Source organism: Aedes albopictus, chromosome 1 (genome assembly GCF_035046485.1).
Source record: "Aedes albopictus strain Foshan chromosome 1, AalbF5, whole genome shotgun sequence".
Lineage (NCBI taxonomy): Eukaryota > Metazoa > Arthropoda > Insecta > Diptera > Culicidae > Aedes > Aedes albopictus.
Genome location: NC_085136.1, coordinates 259,721,665 through 259,744,543, shown reverse-complemented (window position 1 = coordinate 259,744,543; position 22,879 = coordinate 259,721,665). Strand labels below are relative to the sequence as shown.

Below are 22,879 nucleotides of genomic sequence, written 5' to 3'. Positions count from 1 at the left end.
AGTTTATTTAAGGATTATTTCAGTAACTCGTCCAGAAATTACTGCAGACATTGATTCCTTCATTTTTTTTCCCAGGGATTCCTTCAGTTATTCTTCCAGGGATTCGTTAAGAAATGTCTCCAGGGGAACTCCTCCTGGAATTGCTTTCGGGATGCCCCTGCGGTTTCTTCAGGAATTCCTTCTGGAATTCTTCCAGAAACTGCTTTAGAGATAATAGCAGGAACTCCTCCACGAACTCTTCCTGAGATTATTTCAGGGATTTCTTCTTAAACTACTCCTCGGATTCCTTCAGGAATCTCTGGGATTTTTTCAGGAATCCCTTCTGCGATTCCTTCATGAAATGTCTTCCTGGATTTCTGCAGAAATATCTTCTGGGATTTCTTCAAGAATTCCTACTGGGAATCCTTCAGGAATTTCTCCTGAGTTTCCTCAAGGAGTTCCTTCAAGGATTTGTTTAGAAATATCTACTCGATTCCTTCGGAATTTTTTATGCTTCAATAATTCCTCCACGAACCTCTTCATGAATTCCCCCAGGGGGGTTCTGGGTTTCTTTCAAAAACTGCTCCAGAAATTCCTCCACAAACTTTTATTGGCATTCCTTCCGGAATTCCTCCTATGAATCCTTCAGGAACTTCTTCTGGGATTTTTCTTCAGGCATTTCTTATGGGGTTTCATCAGTAATTCCTCTTGGGTTTTTTGCAGCGATTCCATCAGGAATTATTTCTGGGATTTCTTCAGAAATACTTCAGGAACTCAGGTATCCATTCAGGAACTATTGCAGGTATCCATGCAAGGATTCCTTTTCAAAATTATCTTGGTATTCCTTCAAGAGTTTGTCATAAAGTCCCTTCAGGAATTCTTTCAGTTATTTCTCATGTGATTCCTGCAGGAAGTGGTGGCCCAGATTCTAGAGTAAAAAAAAATGAAAATTGATGCAAAAGTTGATTTTTGAGAGCGCTTTCAAGACAGGGATCATTTTCGACCCCACAGGCACAATGGGTCACTTGTTGTGACGCTGCTCCTAGAGGTGGCTGTCAGTCGATTTTAGCGCGAAGATAGGAAAGTTCAGAATTCTATCTCACTCATTGACGAAATAACAGCATCATAATTAGTGTAACGACAGGCCAAAAATGACCCCAATGCACTAGGAAGGTTAAGGATTCCTCCAAGTATTCTTTTAAGGTGACTCCCTGTATCACTCCTATTTCAGCACTTCTTTTTCGATTCTTATTTCTAACAATCATCGAGCGCAACAGTAGTGGTGTTGCCTTTTTACATTTGTTCTATAAACAAACAAACAAAAATAGCACCTCTTTGTCTCGCTTCCACCAATGTAAACATTTCAAGATTATGAATCATTTAAAAGCAATTCAAGCAGTAAACTACTCTGTTTTGCTAAAAAACAATGAAACATGTCTCTATATTACGAAAAACACCGAATGTTATGTGTAATAAGCTGAAAATGATCGAATACTCTTAATATGCTCTTCCGCTGTTGATGTTTGCAAGCAGCAGCAGTGTTGGCGGACAGTGCGGAGGAGATTTCACAAATAAAAATTATTTGCTTTTATTACTATCATATGTGATTCAAAGTACAACAATAATCATTCGAAGAATAGTTTTCGATTTTACGACGTATAATCTATAAATTTGAGTTGACCATTTCAATGATTTTGATTGATTTTATTGATGAAGTGGAGAATTTTAGAGAAAAGGTAAGCGTCGATTTTCTTACGTAAATGTATTAGTGCAATACTGTGTAAAGTTGAATTTGGTTGATGATTCTGAAGAAGCCATTTTGTGATGACACAAGAAAAGGCCTTAAGAACACCTCTTAAGGTTCATTCAGGAGCTCATGTAATGGTTACTTTAGCAATTGCTTCAAAAATATCTTTTGTAACTTCCCAAAGATTTTTTTTATCTGTATTAACGAGATTTTTAGCCCTAGGCTAGTTCATCTCGGGACCCACGCTTTACTTCCCTTCCGAAGGAAGAACTCACATTTTGCGAGTTTGTCGGGAGTGGGAATCGATAACAGGTCCTCGGCGTTATAGTCAAGTGTTCTAACCATCACACCAGATCCGCTCCACATTCCCAAAGATTGTTTTAAGAATTCCTCAAAGTATTTTTTCTAGAATTTTCGCAGAGATTCTTTCAGAATTCTCTCAAACAATAATTTTGGATTTTTTCCAAGATTCCTACAGAAATTACCTCAAGGATTCCACTTTGTCATCCTTCCCAGCTTCATGCACAACTTCTTGTTAGCTGAGGAACAATCTTGTGGAAAACATAAACAGTATATGTGCTTGAGGCAAAGCAAACATAATTCAGCTCGGTATGAGAAGCAACAATTGGAAGCAATTATATCAAGAATATCTCTCAGGGTGGCCAGTGAATTTCAGATTTTGATTTCCCGGTTTTCTCCCGGTTTTTTCCCGAAATTTTCAATTTTTTCCCGGTTTTACTTGTTTGTTTACTTGTGTTGAATAAAATAATCCCTATCGGTTCAGGAGCTGTTCCAGGATAAATTTCAGAACTAACATATGTTTGAATTTTCAATTGAACTCCTGGGTGAACTTCAAGAGATTTGTGGGAGCGGTTCGAGGATCTGGCCTCAGATCGGTTCGGGAATCGGAATCGGAGACAGAATAAACCGCGACGTTTGACTGCTAGAAAACTACTGTTTATTGTTTCTCTATTTTCTCTCCCTCTCTCTCTCTCCTTCGTCCAGGGGTGCATCAACGCGCACCGCCACATAACCCCCCTCAGTTACACCAGAAATCTTACTCTATGCCCTGATGGGGTAACTACAGTTTTCCTATCGTTCACAGAATTAGGGTCGATATCAAGATCACAAGTGTATGCTGGTTTTATGCGATCAATGGATATACGTTGTGTCTTTCCATTTACCAGAATATCCATAAATTTGCTGTACCGAGATACTATTTTGAACGGTCCTTCATAGGGCTGAACCAGCGGCTTCTTCACTGCATCGATCCGCACGAAAACGTGTGTACACTTGTCCAAATCGCGATTGACGAATATCGCTGGTTTAGCATGATGATTCGGGTCAACTGGTTTTAATTTTGCAAGAGAATTTCGTAGTTGTTTTGCAAAATCCGTTCTATCGCTGTCGCAACTGGATCGCTCGAAGTATTCACCGGGCAATCGAAGGGTTTGCCCGTACACTAATTCAGCAGCAGAACATCCGAAATCCTCTCGGCACGCGGCGCGAAGACCCAACATAATCATCGGAAGATGATCGCACCAATGCTTGGAATCAACAGCCATGATCGCAGATTTCATAGTTCGATGAAAGCGTTCTACGAGTCCGTTTGCTTGGGGGTGATATGCTGTCGTCCTGCTGTGCTTAAAGCCGATGATTCTTGAAAGCTCACGAAAGAGATCTGATTCAAATTGTCTCCCTTGATCCGTAGTGATAGTCTCAGGAGCCCCAAAACGACTGATCCACGATTCACATAAAGCACGTGCCACGGTCTCTGCTGTCATATCGGGAAGCGCAATTGCTTCAGGCCATCGGGAAAAACGGTCGACGGCAGTTAAGAGATAACGATTACCGTTTGACGGTGGCAGCGGACCAACCAGGTCAATGTGAACGTGGCGGAATCTACAGTTCGGAACCACAAATTTTTCAAAAGGAGCTTTCGTATGACGATGAACTTTAGACCGCTGGCATTGTAGACAAGATTTGACGTAGGTTTGCACATCCTTGTTCATGTTAGTCCAAACGAAGCGATCAGTAACCAAGCGGCGCGTAGTTCGTATACCCGGATGAGCCAAACCGTGAATGGTTTGCAATACTAGCTGGCGATATTGAGGCGGTATGTATGGTCTTACCTTGCTATGGGAAATGTCACAATACAACGGTTTCGATGCTAAAGGTGTCTGCCGGAGTTCAAGTTTCAGTCCGGTGTGGGAACACAGGAGGCGCTGTAGCTCGCTGTCATTGATCTGTTCTGATGCGATCTGTTCGTAATCGATGGGCGATGGTACTGTAACGGCTTCTATTCTCGACAAAGCATCCGCCGTGACGTTGTTCTGACCACTAATGTGTCGAATATCGTTCGTGAACTCCGAGATGTAGCGTAAGTAGCGGTCCTCATGTGGAAGTCTGCTATTGGGATTTGATGTCAACGCGGTCGTGAGCGGTTTGTGATCAGTGAATATCACAAATTGTCTACCCTCCAGCATGTGCCGAAAGTACTGTACTGACATTTTCATTGCTGTGAGTTCCCGACCGAATGTAGAGTATTTCTGCTGTGATTGACTAAACTTCTCCGAGTAAAAGCCCAATGGTCTCCAGCAGCCGCTATCGAACTGTTGAAGTACAGCTCCCGCGGCCGTGCTCGAAGCATCGATAAGGAGACTCAGTGGCTTAGTTGCATCAGGGTAATGTAGAAGTGTTGCACTGGCAAGAGATTCTTTACACTGAACGAATGCTGCTCTTGCTTGTTCAGTCCACTCTAGTTTCCTAGAGTCGTTCTTTTTGTTTCCGGGTATCAAATTTCGCAAAGCGGATTGGATGTCGGTAGCCTGTGGAAGGAATCTTTTGTAACAATTCACAAGTGCCAAAAAGCGACGGAGCTGCTTGACGTTCGACGGCAATGTGAAATCAGTTACGGCTTTCACGCGATCTGGTAGTGGAAGGATGCCGTCTTTGCTGACAGAATATCCCAAAAAATCCACCGTTTTTTGAGCAAAGTGGCTCTTGCTGACGTTAATTACCAAACCGTATGCGTTCAACCGTTCGAGCACCATCCGCACATGCATGTAGTGCTCCTCCAAGGATGACGAAGCGATGCATATGTCGTCAACGAAGACAACGACGAAATCCAGATCTGAGAAGACTTGATGCATAAACCTTTGAAAAGTTTGACTGGCGTTACATAACCCGAACTGCATCCGCGTGAATTCGAAGAGTCCGAAAGGAGTTATGACGGCCGTCTTCGGAATATCCGTTTCTTCAACCGGGATCTGATGGTACGCCCTTTCCAGATCGAGCGTGGTGAAGACTGATTTCCCCTGGAATGCGTTCAGCAGGTCGTGGATATGCGGGACAGGGTAACGATCCGGCACAGTTACCTGGTTCAGGGATCGGTAGTCTCCAACGAATCTCCATTGGCCATTCTTTTTTTGTACACAATGTAGAGGACTGGCCCAACTGCTACTGGAAGGACGGCAAATTCCTAACTCACTCATGACCTGGAATTCTTTCTTGGCAGCTTCCAGCTTGTCCGGAGCCAAGCGACGACATTTGCTGGCGGTTGGTGGTCCCTTCGTTTGAATGTGGTGCGTAACGTCATGGTTGATCGTTGTTCTCATGTTCGTAGGGAGTGTGACGTCATGAAATTGTGTTAGAAGATCGCGAAATGGATGATCCGTCGCCACAACGGTCACGCTATGTACAGCTGCTTCTGTTAACCCGCCGACTGAAGTGAGTTTGGTAACACCATCGATAAGGCGACGATGTTTCAGATCCACGACGATACCAAAGGCGGCAAGAAAATCTGCTCCAATGATAGCCATACCAACGTCTGCCACCAGGAAGTTCCAATTGAACCTGCGCCTCAATCCGAGATCAGTCGTGACTACTTTTTTGTCATACACTTTGATACGAGAACCGTTGGCTGCATGCAGATCGAACTTTGATGCGCCTTTGGCTCTGTCTCTATTGGTGGCTGGAATGATCGAGACATCTGAACCTGTATCAATCAAGAATCTGGTATTACTCGTACGGTCGAACAGTAATATTCGGCGACTTTCGATAGCTCCGTCCACCTCCGCCGATTGCGGTGAACGTCGATTTAGTTTTTTGGGTTTCCGAATCGACATGGTTCGTGACACTTGAGTGCACGGCCGCCATACTTCCTGTGAAACCAACAAACTTCGTCCTCCGGGCTCGACAATCTTCTTGTTTTCGATGCAGAGCGGCTTCGAGCACTACCTCCACTTGCTTTGAGGTTACGTATTTCGGCGGTAAGTGCAGCAATTTGGTTTCGTAGGTCGGATATATTGTCCCTGCCGGTAGCTGTGGTAGCGGAAACTTGATGAGTTGGATACTCCATCATTTTATCGGCCATTTCCGCTAGCTTCCCGGTTGTTCCGTCGCTGATCGTGAGAATCGCCTTGACGTTCGGCGGCATCCGCTGTAAAAACAACATTTTGAGCAGCTCGTCCGTGACATTCAATCCGGCCGCGAGCTCCGTCATCTTCGCAAACAAATGGGTCGGCCGCATGTCACCCAAATCGCAGGCATTCAACAGACGTTCCAATCTACCTTCCGCGGACAACTGGAATCGGGAAATCAGGCGTTGTTTAACGGCTAGGTATTTGTCATTTGTCGGGGGAGCAGTAACCAGGTCCGCAATATGGCAAATTACAGACTGGTCGACTTTGACAATAATGTGGTAAAACATTGTGTCATCGCGAACAACGTTGGCAAGGGCAAATTGTGCCTCCGCTTGCGCGAACCACATAGCCGGATCGTTCTTCCAAAACTCCGGAAGTTTAACGGCAACACCAGCAGCAACAGCGTTTGACGTGTTCGCGGCGTCCTCCGGCGGTAGCGACATTTTCGGATTAATTCCACTTTACTTCGTAACAACACGGTGTTTTCCGCGTCGGGGTCACCAATGTGGGAGCGGTTCGAGGATCTGGCCTCAGATCGGTTCGGGAATCGGAATCGGAGACAGAATAAACCGCGACGTTTGACTGCTAGAAAACTACTGTTTATTGTTTCTCTATTTTCTCTCCCTCTCTCTCTCTCCTTCGTCCAGGGGTGCATCAACGCGCACCGCCACAGATTCTTTTGGGTAAAATTCAGAAATAATCTCTTAAGAATTTTAATTCCTGATGACATTTTTTTTTTAGATTATTACAGACCTTGTGGTCTTATAAAAAAAAACATTTATTAATCACTTGAACTTACATTGATTCGAATTACTATCTAACACACTGTACTCTTAACACTGAACTGAACTGTCCTACTGACTGGTCCCTGTCTTTATTCCTTATAATTGCTGACCGGGCATTCTGGGTGTGTGTCGCTGGGTCAGCATGGTGCAAAGTCCGAGCGCGTGGTGATACTGCTGATGTGGATGTGGTTATTCACATAACTATATGTTTGAATTTTCAATTGAACTCCTGGGTGAACTTCAAGAGATTCTTTTGGGTAAAATTCAGAAATAATCTCTTAAGAATTTTAATTCCTGATGACATTTTTTTTTTGCAATGCCAATGAAACATAGGTTTCTGTAAAAACTGTACATGTACATTTTTGCAACTGTAAAGTACTTTCACATTTCTTCTCATTTTTAGTTTGAACGTCAAAACATCATTTCCACTAGAATTGATACAGTATGCCTGATACTTGTGTTAAAATTTTGAAGATGTTTCATATCAACTTAATTTAAACAACATGTTCAGATTCAGCCATTTTTGGCACACAGGCTTCTTTGAAAAATATTCAAACTTTTGATGGAAAGCAATTATATTACAGAAATTCTTGCATGAATCGCCCGAGAAACCGTTTTTCTTCGCAGTACGCAGTTGCGAAGGAATGACAATTCAAATGGCTGTCACTGTGGAATTTTTATTTCAGGAACTGCTCTAAAACTTTCTTGAGCGATTCCTTTTGAACACGAAACTGGCCTTATTGCTGAATTCCTTTGAGCAATCGTTAATTCCTTTTAACAATTTTACATTTTTTTTCAGAAAGCCTAAAGGCTTTATTGTTTTGTGTTCGTCTCTCATGTTCCATATAATAACATTATTTGTTTTAGTAACACTTGCCAAAAAAAACTGCTTAGAATTACGTTTGACCAAGTAAAAATACTGATTCTAGGTTTCAGTTTAGTTGTACATAACTGTTGTTAAAATTTAGCCAACGACAACGTCCTATTTATTCCATTTAGTCTGTCTTTCATCAATTCCTTGTTGCTGTTGTTAAAATACATTTCCCACAATTCCAATTTGATGCAGGCAAGTGAAAAGAAACATGTGAGTGCCCTTGTTAGTTTTTGTAGCATTATTGTATTTTGGTGACATTGATACAAGACTAATTCAGAGGAAGATTGCCCTTTACTAAAGTTTACTGAAACTCTTTACATTATTACGCAGGAATTATAAATTATTGTTTCTTCTTGATTTGCTGAAAACTAAAAATAAAAACAGTTATAACTTTTAAAATGACTTAACAGATCGACTTCAGCAACCGATATTATGATTTTAAAATTCTCAACATCTAAATATAACGCAAGTCGTATTTTCAATAAAATATATCTAAATATTGCAACTTCTGTTAAACCAGCAACAAGCTTGGCATTACAGATTATTTTCATGGATGATAAAAAAGTGATTAATAATTAGAAATAATAGAGCAGTATGGAATTATTCCTGGAAATGCAAAATTTTCCCGGTGGCAATCTGAATTCCCGAATATTTCCCGGTTTTTTCCCGGTGATTCCGAATTCCCGGCTTTTTCCCGGTTCTCCCGGTTTTCCCGGTTCGCTGGCCACCCTGATCTCTGAAACTTAGGAGAACTATGCAAAAGTTATAATAGTCGGCCATAAATTCTTCTCCTGTTACACTAAACTGTTCAGAAAATTTTCACATAAAAGCAATTTTGCTTGGCTATTTTCTTAAATATTGAGAGCGCTTTTGCTGCCATATTGGAAGCCGCATAAAATATCAGGAAAATTCGTGTATGCGGATGCTCCTAAAGGTGAGTCTTGTCGCTGCTTTTGTGGAATTTTGTAGCGGATACGCCATCAAAGCAACTCAACGATAAACAGTTTTCCTACTTATGGTTTTTCCGTGATAGCGTTTGACCTTTGCGTCTCTTTGACTCTGAAGTCAATGTGACAAGAAATCGGTAAATTACGTTGGAGTCATCGTTGATTCCAATCTGCGTCCAGTGTTATCTACACAAACCAATCACGCAACAAAACGCGGTTACCTAGGCAACAGAAGCGTCACTTCCTTCCAGCATGTATCGTACGACATGACAACCAGAAAACGATTTCTTATCTTCCACCGAATCCTCTGGATCGCAGATACCAACCTACGCCTGTCACGATCCGATTCAGCGAATCTATAATCCAAAGAATGCCAAAAGTTAAGCCCTTTAAACCCGAAAGTAAAAGCTAATCCAAGACACCACTGACGACGGGTGAAAACAGAAAATCAATCGACTTTAGAGCCGGAACCGCAACGCATTTCTATTTTTGCGGCGTAAACAATAAGCCAGTGATTATCAGTCGTATCGCAGACTCGGCTGATTGGGGGTGGCACAGAGTTTGAGGGTTCGTTGACTTGACAACCGTTGGGCGATTGCGGCCGTCAAGGTCGTTACTCAATCAAGGGCGGCGTAAATTTTCGGTGCATTTTTCTGATAACAGCTGCAACTGCAGCGGCATATTTTCAATCGCTGATACGGCGATATCAATCAGATTGCATGTGATGTGCGCGGCTACGACGTAGAAGCCATGCACTGCAGTAAATGCTTTGAGGGATTTTCGTAGAATTTGCGATAACAAATACCTATGACGTTAAATAAGTCAAGTTTGTTTAAAATATGTGTGAAATTTTTCTAGCTTTCAGCTTATGGTTCAAAGGAACTCTAATAAATCCGAAGCTAGTAGTTGGAAAAATTCTTCAATTTGAAGTACGATTTCGTTCCAGTGCGTCAAGAGTTTATTGAGGTCGTCGAATTTGTCCCCCCCCCCGTCGACACCAAGGGGGGTGAAAACTTATCACCGGTGCGATATCGCGCACCCGCAAATGCACCCAAAGTTCCCCAGCAGTGCAAGCGCGCGCGGCTGATCCATATGCTTAGCATTCGCATTCCGGTCACGTTGCACCGAGAGCAGCCATAAAAATGCGCGCGATCTTATGCCGGTTCAGTGCTCGGCACGTACACCGGATGAACCTTGTCTTCTGGCCGCGGCGGCGAGGGGTATGTAGTGTATGTAGTAAACAACACTACTCACGTACTAGGTGCTCCAGCCGGGCCATGTAAGTACTAGATCCAGTTATTCAAGCAGAGAAGCAGAAGAGTGTGATCGATTAAGAAAAACAGAAATGGAATCGAATTGATGCCAAGATCAATGGGGTTTTACTCGAGGACGGTCACGTGCTTGTTGCTTGATTAGCAAGCACTTAGAAGTATGGCGAATATCAATAATGAAGTACTAGATTAGGTATTAGTAGTAATATTACAACAACAATTTAAATGGAAGCCATAAGTTCTATAACTATAACTTTTTATCAGTGCAGAAAGTTTTAACTCCTTTGAAGTTCGAGACAACGAGGGCAGGCTTGACAATAAACTCTACAAAGACGAAGAACATAGCTGCCAATGAAGACATAGGCGTGTCTAGTGATGTTGGTGCTGAGATAGACATTAGAACACTTATGGTGACGTGTGACAATGACGTTTCCCGTTACAAACTTCGTAATCAGTTTAAGTTCTGTAACTTACGCACGCAAATGAAATTTGCTCTTTGCCATTTTTTTCGATTGCCCTCTATAATCGCGCGGTGTGAATGTAAAAATGGGCAAGCACCGAAAAACCTTTGGCATATTTGACTGTACAGGGTACAAACAAAAAAATGATGTGAAACCTAAACAATATGACACACTTCAATGGGCTGATCACGTAGTGCGAATGTCGAAGGAAAAAAGTGCAAAAAAAAAAAACATCATGTAGAGCTCGGCAGACGAGTTGGCTGCACGCGCTGGAAGAACCACAAATAATCGAAGAAAAAACTTGAAAAACATCGCCAAACACCGTCGCATATGAAGCTCTATCATAGGCTGTGAGAATGAGTGACCGTGATGCTAGGTTTCTTGGAAAGGCGTTATGTAGGAAAAAAAGTGATGAGCGGGGAAGGGAAAGGGAGACTTTCTGAAAACCATTTCCATGGAATGCATACAATAATGCGGGTTTCAGTAGGTTTCCATAGAAAAATGTGTTTTCTGTAGAAAAAATCTACGGATCCGTAGAAACATCTCAATTACGAACATTTGTGTAGATCTGGCATCGCTGACGACCGACCACGTCTTTACGGTAGGGGAATTGTGGGTAAAATGAACAGGGTGTTGTTTTACAGCATTTAGGGTATTTTTGCATATTTTAACAATTGGACGGTATAATGATCTAGCTGGCCTCCGGGGTTGAAGCCAGCCATTTCAGGGAGAATGATGTTATTAAAATAGAAGGTGCACTTGGCTGTGAATCTTGATCAAGACTGATCTGTTTATTGCATTATTCTGTAAATATAAGTTTCAGGTAAAAGTGGTGCTAAAAAGGTAATCTTCCATTCTCTCTCATCTACCTTTGGATGCAGGTAAACGACGAAAGGGTAGATAATGAGAAGATGAGCAGATCACCTCAACGATTATAAAACCCCCCCACGCATACCAGGAACCTACATATTATCGAACTTGCATGAACCTAAAATCTTTTTCCATAGGGTTTCAACTTATGGTCTAACCTTTCAGAAAAGCCTTTGTTCAAAATATTCTATCGGTAAAAATTGAAATAAATCAAGTTTGAAGATTTTCTCTCAAATGAGGTATATTCAGAGCATAATTTTGTATATCATACCGAACTGCAAACAACAAGGCATCGTGTGTGGCCTGTCACAGACCCGATGGTCTCTTCTTAGTTTTATAAACATTATATTCACTTGTCATTTGTCCGGAATCTGTGTTATATGATCAGCCCAAGGGGGTCTGCCGTGGTTAATTAGTTCATTTTTTTCTATTTTGTGGGCTTCGTGGTCACGCGGTTAGTGGTGGTAAACGTTTAGGTGTATATGTAGTAAGACTCTGAAGAAACTTTTCGTGAAACGAAAAATTCCTAACTAGCTTCTGTGTCTTGTCTGTTATACATGTATAGTGGTTATATGGCGGTATTCAGTCTGTTCAGCGTCTGGCAGAAGACGGTGTGAAATGCCAAATAGGCTGAGTGTACCAGTTATCGCCATAGTGGTTCCCTATTTGGCCATAGTGGGTATTGAAGATAATTCAAAATTTTGCATCATTTTAAAGGTTTTAATGGCAAGATACATTTAAATTCTTGCTACTAAGCCTTTCAGAATAGGTCAAAGCTCGAAAGCCTTTAAAATTACCACTATGGCCAAATAGGGAACCACTATGGCGATAGCTGGTACAATTACCCTAAAGAGTTTAGGTTCATGCACGTTTGATAATACTTAGGTTCCTGATATGCGTTTCTTTACGTTTTGGCAATGTTTCTTGTCATCTTCAAAGGAAAAATATTTGTTCGTTCTGTGTCTGTTGAACTAACCAAATGATTTGTTGAAAGAGTTTGTTGACTGCTTAGCCGAAAAATTCAACATTCAGTGCATCCAAAGAGTCGAACCCTCAAACTGCCAGTTATACGATACGTTTATCAAAGCCTCCTTCAGAATCCCAATGAATCACAATTTCAGATTTCGGCTTAGGCAGTCTTTGGTTTTAGCGTTGATTGTTTCTTATCTTCGCCGACGTTTCAGTCCTCGGATCGGATAATCAACTGGTCAATTTATAAAAGCTTTTTAATAAAAATGGCCACAGCATGTTGAAACCCCATATTGGGAATTCATATTGTGTGTGACACCTTGATTCTATTTCACACCATGATCATATATTACACCATCATTGTAGTTAATTCATACACAAAACTTAAGTTGACAATTATAGACAATTGTCTATTAATTGACATATGTTTGTGACGGATTACGCGTAACACACTATGTGTTACGAGTGGGATATCATATCATAGATAACTAATGTACGGAAATTTAAGTAAACGCGTCATACAATATTAATTGTTTAATAAACAATGTTTATTAAAAACTTAGAACTGAACATGGAATGGAACGAATTGACGTCGGCTTTTCTGCTGCACTGGTGCTTCATTATGGTCAATACGGATAGAAAACTGTGGGCATCCAAATAAGTACTTCAACTTTGACGATAGTTGTGGCCCAAATCACTGGATTACAATTGTTCAAATTTTGACCACATCATATCCTATATTTTCTAACGTTGCAGTGAAATTTTCATAAAGCAACTTCAATTTTTCACTAAAATACGGGTTTTTGAAAATAATATGTTCAAAAATGACTTTTTGAACGATCGATTACTCCTCATCAATTTCATCCAAGTAAAGGGTCGATAAAGATGACGTCACAAGTTGACGTCCAAAATTTAAGTTTACATTGTTAAATAGCGTGCCTCATCTTCTGGTATACTGTGTGCCTCATCACACACACATTGCTGCCCTCCTCAATGCTTCTTAGTTGTTTTCCACCCAATTGATGGCAGGACGATGGCATAACTTAAGCTAGCCACGTAAATAAAGTCTGATGGAAAAAGCTGCGATATTTCGGTAGGGGTAAAGAAGATGGCTGGTATGGCAATCGCACCGGCGAATGTTCAAGTTACTTAAAATATTAAATAAATATGGCAACTCACACCGTCTTCAGCCAGACGCTGAACAGACTGAATATTACTATCATCATATAACCGACAACACACAGAAGCTAGTTAGGAATTTTTCGTTTCACGAAAAGTTTATTTCCGAGTCTCACTCCATGACTTACTACATATACACCTAAACGTTTACCACCACTAACCGCATGACCACGAAGCCCACAAAATAGAAAAAAATGAACTAATTAACCACGGCAGACCCCCTTGGGCTGATCATATAACACAGATGCCGGACAAATGACAAATGAATATAATGTTTATAAAACTAAGAAGAGACCATCGGGTCTGTGACAGGTCACACACGATGCCTTGTTGTTTGCAGTTCGGTATGATATACAAAATTATGCTCTGAATATACCTCATTTGATAGAAAATCTTCAAACTTGATTTATTTCAATTTTTACCGATAGAATATTTTGAACAAAGGCTTTTCTGAAAGGTTAGACCATAAGCTAAAACCCTATGGAAAAAGATTTTAGGTTCATGCAAGTTCGATAATATGTAGGTTCCTGGTATGCGTGCCCCCGAATCCTTCTGAATCCCATAAAAATGTACTTGTGAAACCCTCCTGTAGCCCCTCTGAGGCTCCCTAATTCCACCTGAAACGATTGTACGACATTTCCCCGAAAACCAGTTCCCCGAATGAAGTTTTCCCGAAAGTTTTTCCCCGAATGTACCATTTCCCCGAAAAATGTTTCCCCGAATGTGCAGTTTCTGCGAAAAGTGTATGTCTTCTGCCATTTAACCTTCTTTGAGAATTAGCTGAAGCACACAACGCTGCGTACGCTCAGCGTAACCTGTCTGGGTCATCATGAGCCTAACAGGGTTAACTAAACTTGAATTTTCGTTCACAAACTCTTATCTTTGGTTTTTGTAATATTCATTTCGAGGCATGATAATTAAGTAGAGAATCTCACCATACATACATTCAGCTCACCGATGTCCTTATACATTGCACGAAAACTTAAGGGCAATAAGAGAGTGAACTAGTTGGATACATGTGCAGGGGTGGAACCTAGATGTTGGGGTTTTATGGCAATATAGCGTCATCCACGGAGTATAAACGATGAGGTAGGAAATATTGGCGATTGTCCATATGTCTATTAGTTTTCTAGCGTAACATCTTAGGAGGGTTAAGCTGACAGGTGATCAGTAGACCGAATGGGCATTGACCTAGTGTCTTCACCTGATTGATAACTTTTTCATAATAAATTTCCCTTCTTTCAAACATAGGCTGTTCTTTCAATTTGACCTGTAGAATTTATCATCAGAAGTACCAGTCAAATTAGCTGGTATATTTAATATTGATGTTTTGTTCGTTTGTGTCAAACTGTTCTAGTGTTTATGGACGTTATAGTAGGAATCTCCATAAGAAATTCTTCCTTCTTTCAACATAAACGATTCCAAATGTTAATTCAGTAAAGTTTGGCTATAATCAATCGATTAACAAAAATACATATACAAATTGTGGGCTTCGTGGCCGAGCGGTTAGCGGCGTCAGTCGTTTAGGTGTCTCGTAAGCCTCGGAGTGTGGGTTCGATTCCCGCTCCAGTCGGGGAAAACTTTTCGTCAAACGGAAAATTCTCCACTGGGCCACTGGGTGTTATATGTGTTTTCCGTTGTCTAATGTTGTAATGTTCAGTCTGTAGTGGCCGAAAGGTCGAAGACGGTGTAATTGTCTTTAAATTGTGCTGTGACTTTCTTTGAAAGCTACCATACCTTACATTTTCCGTAACGTATGTGTTACAGCTAGACTACATCTTTTATGCCGATAATGACCTTTAGCAGATTACCTCAACCTCGATTACTCATTTTAAAGGTATTATATGTTATGAGGGCGTTTTCAGCGATTGAATATTCAACAACACTCGAAAGAACAGTCTATGAATCGAAGAAGGGATAATCTCTGATGAGCGTGTTTTGAGTTGAAAGCCCTATCATTTTCTATCAGAAGAAATGAAAAAAAAAACGACCTTTGTTTAGAAGAAGAACAAACGTCATTCAAATATCCGTATTATTTTTTGTTTTGAAAAATCTCCAGGGAAAATCCAGGGTGCTCATAATACCAAAAATACAGACAAACAAACGTAACACTTCTAACATTTTTGGATTTAAATCATAGTCACAAAAACGCATTCGCCCAATGTTAAAAGAACAGCTAACCATCAACTAGGTTGCGGTAGTGGGTAAACGTCAAACTCGAACAAAATCGATGAAAGCGCCACGAATGGTCAGTTGGCCGACTATCAAGTTTTTAAATAAAGGGTGTCCACGATGAAATTGGCACACAGGAAATATTGTATAACTTTTGGTTGCATTCGCCAAAATAGCTAATTTTTTGACCATAAATAGTAGCTAATACCATAAAATTTTCATTAAAATCGGTTGAGTATAGGCGGAGATATCGTTGAAACAAGGGAATTGCCACTTGAGAATCTTGTACAAACATTTTGGAAAATATCACTTTTTTGCCGTTTCAACTCTGGCGCCAAAAATACTGAACCGATTTTAATGAAAATTTTTATGTACATAAAGTATGTATGTAGAAAAAAATTGTCAAAATTTCATTCAATTTGATCATACCGTTAAAAAGTTATCAGATGTGGTTTTTGGTGTAGTGAAATTTAATTGCTCTTACTTTGAAAGTACTCAACAAAAATGGCTGAAATTTTCACTGTAAACAGTTTAACACAACAATTTTACACTGTCAAAGTTTTATAAAAATCGGGACAGTGTTACCAGTTATACAGTCAAAATAGTGCACGCGGAACTAAAAATGGTCAAAAAGTACCTAAAATTTACCTTGAAGCGATCTGAGCTTTGGATATTTACTAGAAAAAGTACTGAACCGATTTCGATCAATTTTTTACCACCTAATTGATACTATGTTAAGAATATCGAGTGAAATTTTCAAACGTTTTGATGAGGTAACAAAAAAGTTATAGCCTAAGCAATTTTTTTAAATGGGTGCCCACATTTTCTAAAATCTCATTTTATGATATCGACAATATTTGCGCCAATACTCAACCGATTTTAATGAAAATTTTATGGTATTAGCTACACATAACACATGGTCAAAAAATTAGCTATTTTGGCGAACGCAATCAAAAGTTATACAATATTTTCTGTGTGCCAATTTCATCGTGGACACCCTTTAGACCGTTAAATCGGTGTCAGATGGGAAATATCAGAGTGTTAGGTCTGTTATGCAATTTTTGCCAGATGTGTCTCATACAAGCTAAGGAGCTGTTCATAAACTACGTAGACTCATTTTTGATCATTTCAGACCCCACCCCTCCCCCACCGGGCACATTGGCCTAGCCTATCTTTTCGTTCCAATGACTGATTCGGCCAGATCGTTTTCATCAGGAAAATTATCAGAAACCAGTTTTGAAAAAAAAAGCTTAATACTTATTTCGGGGAAATGGTCTATTCGGGGAAACGGTTCATTCGGGGAATCGTTTTTCGGGGAAAAAACTTTCGGGGAAACTTCATTCGGGGAACTGGTTTTCGGGGAAATGTCGTACAATCACATGAAACACCTATGTAACCCTCTGAATCTCTGCAGTGAACTGAGAGGTTTTCCGAGATTGAATTGAATTGATTGACAGAACGCAACTTTGGGATATTGAAAGGCATCTGGAACCACCCTGAAACCTTCAGAAATCATCCAGAAACGGCACTGGAACCCTTTTAGGGTGACATCGTGCATCACTAAACTTTCATACGAATTATTGACTTTTTGCTGTTCAATACTTGTTTGCCTCGCGTTTTTAAAGTTATCTATAAAAATCGACTATTTAATTTTGCAGCAGCGTTACTGAAAAAGTACCGTATCATACGAATATTCATTTTAACCCTTCAGGACGCGCGCCAACACTACCAAAAAACCTCGCTCGTCGTATGAATGGTTAATGACTAAGATCACTTAGCAACTTCGAACCACATATGTAAAATGGCCTCCGATGCTGGTGATGGACAATAAAGCCTTGAAACCTATGAGACTTCCTTTTTGGCTAACCAACAAGGAGGATGAACTTGCAAGGTCATGGCATCCTTACTGGAGGAACACAGCCGTCCCACAGCTTAGCAGCCGTTCGCGCAGCTCTACGCCAGCACTGTATTGGCAGTTTATCTGTTGTTAGCAGTTGGTCTGATGTACGGCTTATTCAAATGCTTAGCGGTTACCTGGGAACTCATACTTCCCGAATTGGCTCCGCTGCGTTTCCGGTTCAATTTCCAAAACATGCCGCGTGTCCATGACACTCATGATACTCACGAGTTACACCAATTACGGAATAGCACGTGAGCACAGTTTTTAAAGAAATCCCTAAAGAAATTCATAGTGGAAACGCTGTGGAAGAATCCATGGAAAACCTTTTAAAATACCAAGAGGAATCACTGGGGAAATCCTTACAGGATGAACCTCTACAGAAATTCCCGAATCTCGTAAGTAGTTTCTATAGAAACCTCTAGATGTGTTCCCGGATAAATTCTTTGAGTAATCTATAAAGGAATCGCAATTGGAATCTCCAAAGAAATTCCTGGATACAGGACAAATACGTGGAGAAATCCACGGAAGAAATCTTTCCCAGGAATGAGGAATTCAAGCTAAAATTCTAGCATGAATTTCCGGAAAATTCCAAGCTAGAATTTCTTGAAGAATTCCGGAAGACATCACAAAAGAAAATCCTGTAGACCAAGAGAAAAATCTTGGGGGAACTCCCGGAAAATCAATGAAGGAATCCTGGAGAAATCCCCAGAGCAGTTCCTGGACAAATTGTTTGAGAAATTCCTATAGAAGTTACTGAAGGCATTCATAGTTTTTTTTTTCAAGACATACCTAAAGGAATCTTCAGAGAAATTCCAGGATAAATTCCCTGTAGAATTTGTGGAGAAGTCCCGACAAGAATTTCTGATGGAATCTTGAGGGATTGTTAAAAGAATCCATTAAAAAATAGAAATTTCTGGAAAAAGTCCTACACCTACAGAAATCCAGAATGAATTTCTGTAGGAATCTGTAGGAGATTCTGAAGGATTCTCAAGTAAAACTTCTGGAAGCTATTACATGAGGAATGCCTGGAAAATTCTCAGGAAAATTTTCAGAAGGGAATCTAATAGAAATCTTCGGAAAAAATCTTTTCTATTTATTTACATCTTTAGTTGGAGAAGGAAGAAATTCCCGAAGAAATTTCTGGAAGAATCCCAGCAGACATTCCTGGAGGAATCGCAGCAAAAATTTCTGGAGGGATCTCACAGCAAATTCCGGAAGGATATCCAATATGAATTCTTGGAGGCATCCCAAGAAGAATTTATGTTGGAATCTCTACAAAAAAAAACCTAGAGAAATTCATTAAGGGAATTTTGGAGAATTATCTGGCAGTAGCTTCTGAAGCAATACCAGTAGAGAATCTACAACATAAATCTCAGCAGAAACTCGTTATCCCTGAAGGAAATACGTGGAATTATGCGGATTTCGAACTTGCTGACGGCTCTATGACACGCCTTCAGAAAGCATTCTGGTATTTCACAGGAACTCCATCCGGGAGTCCTCCAAGATGTCCTCCGCGTTTTCTCCACAAATTTGTTCCAGTACTCCTCCATGAGTTTCTTCTTGGATTCCCTGGGAGTTCTTGTTGAAATTCATCCGGAGGTTTATCTAGGATTCCTTCAGAAGTTCCCTTTGGGTTCTTCCTGAAGTTTCTTCTGAGATTCCTCAAGAGGTTCCGTCTGGGATTCCTCAAAAGTTCTTGCCCGGAATCCCCCAGGAAGTACTCCCTGTTTTCGTCCAGAGATTCTATCCTATATTTCTTCAAAACTTCTTCCGAGATTTCTCTAGAAATTAATTCCGAGATTCATCAAGGAATTCGGATTCCAGGATTTTTTTCCTTGCATATTGGTCATAGAAATGTATCACAATATAATTCTGAAAAAAAAACATACGTCGAAAATGTAAACAAACAAGGATCACATACGCAGTTTACACCCGACTGATATCACTCACAACAAATCGATACCGTCTTCAATTAACATACATTCTCGATTCAATTAACAAGTCTAACTCTTAATCATGACCGACTGGACCTATTGTTAGAACACTGTCCGAGTCGGAGTCATACTCTCGCGAGAAATAAAGCATGTTTCAAATTCTACCTTGCTTGAGGTTGCACTTCTAAACAAATCAAAATCCCAATTAAAGTGCATAATGTACTGAGTGACCAAAAGAGCTTTGATCACGCATCAGATCGAGCGATCTGCATCAAACGTCAGTGATGACCTGCACTACTGACTGATGTCGTTCGTCAATGAACCGTTTCTATCTAATCTGAGCAAATCTACAACCCTATGACGATCAGCGATGCATCGTGATGTGATAGAGGAGGAGACTGATCAACTGCAGCATGTGGCATGCAAATGGGGTAGGACTAGGGTGGGCCATTGTGATCGTTTGTTTTTAGATTAAGACTTTTCGGTTCCCTGATCGGATGTATTAAGGACAGACTTGTTAGAATCCCAAAATGGTCGCCACAATGGCCGACTTTGACACCTACTCACGATTTTGAGGGCACAAATCTCTTTGTAAACAACACTTGATCTTCTTATTTTAAGCTTATTACGAGTGAGCAAGAACAGAATAATGAAATGCACTGTTGTGTGAAGCTTGCTTCTTGAGATTTGTGCGTTTGAAGTTCTGATGCACTGTTGAAGCGGGATTTCAAGACATTTGTCCTTAATATAGCCTAGTAAAACCTAAGCAAAGCGATCAGGTGCTAGTTTACAAACTGTTTGAACGTGTTGCAATGCATACTGTATAACTATTTCACATACGTCGGATCACTTCCTGGTCTTCGACTAAGTTTTTCGACACACTTCTAGGTTATATTTTGAACGGTGGTGAAACGAGGAGAAACCCTGACTACGCTGTAATGACGTCCCCCTGAACACCGAACAACAGCAGTTACCAGATTAATCGGTGAGACCGTTTCAAACTACATCTTCTTTTTTCCTTTAAGGGGGCATTCATAAACTTCGAAAACTAATTTTTAATTACGCAACGTTTCCCTCGCACAGAGTTTCTTTCATTTCAGAGAGCGAGTAACAGGCGCTTAAGCCTAGGCATAAGGGCCAGGACACGGACCAAATACCTGTGTTCCATCCCAGGAAGCGAAGGACCAAGGGGTGACATTAACCTTCTTAGCATCGTCACCCCCATCGATTTTCACTTATTTTGCTTTCTCAAAAGCTGAGTGGTTGGTACGAGATGGCCCCACTTAATGGCTTTATTGTAAAAACAATAACGCTGCACAGTAGGCCTGGCCGCTCTAATGCTTGTAATGCATTTCCAATGTACTGCAAACATTAATAATGACAAGAAAATTGGTAGAATTAGTCGATTCTACCATTTTCCAGGATTCTTTCAATAAATGGCTGTGTATGTGTAGACTAGACTAGATTAGACACTTCTTAGGTTATATTTTGACGTGATCGGTTGCATGTTAGAAGAAAAAATTGAGCCATGTTTTACCGTGGAAAATCCCATACAAACGTCAAACACGTTGTGCACAACATATCGTAACGCAAGCCCCAGTCTAATGTAGACCCTGAAGATCGTCTTCGGTCGATCGAATGATGTGCACTCGGCTACTAAATATACCGATTAACACAAATGCGAAATTGTATCAGCTGGTCTACACGTCTCAGGTCTACACGAGCTCTGCCAAGAACAAGAGGAACGGTAAGGCGGCGATTACAGTCATAGGGATTCTTCAAACTTCCGGAATGAATCCAATGGGCCCTAAAATATCGAAAGCAAGCCTTTGTTGTCAACACTTTGTAGACAACCGACTTCTCTGTAGATGCTGTAGACACGGTGAAGTTCATCATACCTGCTCTTGTTGAAGAAGTATCCAACGAGGCAGAGGAATAGTAACACCTCCACCAGGCCGATCATTCTGAAGCAAGCTTTGTGCTCTTCCGGAACAAAGTTGACAAAATACACCTGTTTACACACAATCGAGAGCTATCACACACCGGTTTCTTTCCTCGGTACAATCATACCCCTCTTCGCGGAAGATTTTTTCTTTCCCGACTGCGAGAGCTTTTCCAAATTCACCTCGCTCACTATTCTTCGCTGGTTCACACCACACAGCCGATTCTATTCACACACCCCAGAAGAGGTTTTCTCGCGGATCATTCATGCGCGAACTGAAAGGGAAATTCGGTTCCGCACCGGAAACCTTCACTCCGACCAACGACGACGGGGCCGGGGGTTAGTTGACCCCTTTTTATTTTCAGAAGAAGATCCCCGAATCCACGGCGCTACAATAGCAGCAACCGACTACTGATCACGCCACCACAGATCGTCGACGACGACGACGATCGCGTATAGATCACTTTTGGCAACGGTTCAAAAATTCACCACCGACCGACTGACGACCGGCAGACTAAACCGAGACCGACGACAAAGCGCGCGCCTTATCAACGACTTTAATTGTACACTTTGAGACAGAGAAAGAGTGAGAGAGCGGTCCGTGCCCAAGAATCAATCTACTTCCGATCCGAACATGACGACCCGCGAAATGCGACTGAAAATCTGCGATGAGCAGCGCAAATGTTTTGTTGCCTCTTCGAACTCAGACGCGGCGACCTAGGGCTTCCCAGTGTGGGTAAAGAACGCTACTGACTGGCTGGCGCAACTCGAGAATCCGCAGCTGATTCGCGAACCTTTCAGTTTACACACGCAAACGGACTCAAGCTCGAACTGCTGATAATAATCGTGTAAGTACACCTACACTGACTGAGACGGGAGAGAGCGTCGAGCTGTTGATTTAGTGTACATACTTGTAACAGGGTGTTGGGTGCGATTTTCCCATGATTTGTCTTATCAATGTGGGAGTCCTCCCTCCTAGCTACTGGCGCGTGCAGATCTTGGTAATCAATCAGTGCACTGGACTGGAAGGGCGTCGACAATTTCGTGAATGCGGCGTGATTTACAGTGAATTTTCGTGCATTAACCCTCGAGCGATCGCGCTGTTGTATTTTGTACAACACGTTGAAAAAATCTCGCTTTTTGTACTCAGCATTAGCGTGGTGCCGTTGCAGGTAGTCAACCGCGCGAGTTACGGAAGGTTAAAGTATAGTCCACTGGGATTGTTGCTTGATTTAAGTTGATGCACTCCACTTATATTCGAAGTACAACCTGCCGTGAATCGCAAGTCAGTCCCATCTGCATTTTGGGCAAAATTGAGTTAGTGGCGGTTTTCGATCATTCTTCGGATGATCTTTCAGCTGTGTGAATAAAAATATATAGTTTGTTCAGTAAAATCGAAAAACAACACCAAGTCAGATTGTCCCA

The 22,879-nt window shown here is 41.1% G+C and overlaps 1 protein-coding gene across 2 annotated transcripts in view; it reads right to left on the bottom strand.

The window, feature by feature from the left end:
• The window catches only part of LOC109402364 (glycerol-3-phosphate acyltransferase 1, mitochondrial), a 99,296-nt gene extending 77,141 nt beyond the window's left edge, over positions 1-22,155 (bottom strand). The window contains exon 1 of one of the 2 annotated variants that reach the window (XM_062846682.1): positions 21,411-22,155. In XM_062846682.1, coding sequence (XP_062702666.1) covers positions 21,411-21,475 — 65 coding nt within the window. In that variant the 5' untranslated portion in view covers positions 21,476-22,155. The remainder of the gene's footprint in view (positions 1-21,410) is intronic. The other variant, XM_019675030.3, reaches the window with a different exon arrangement.
• Between the last annotated feature and the right edge of the window lie 724 nt (positions 22,156-22,879).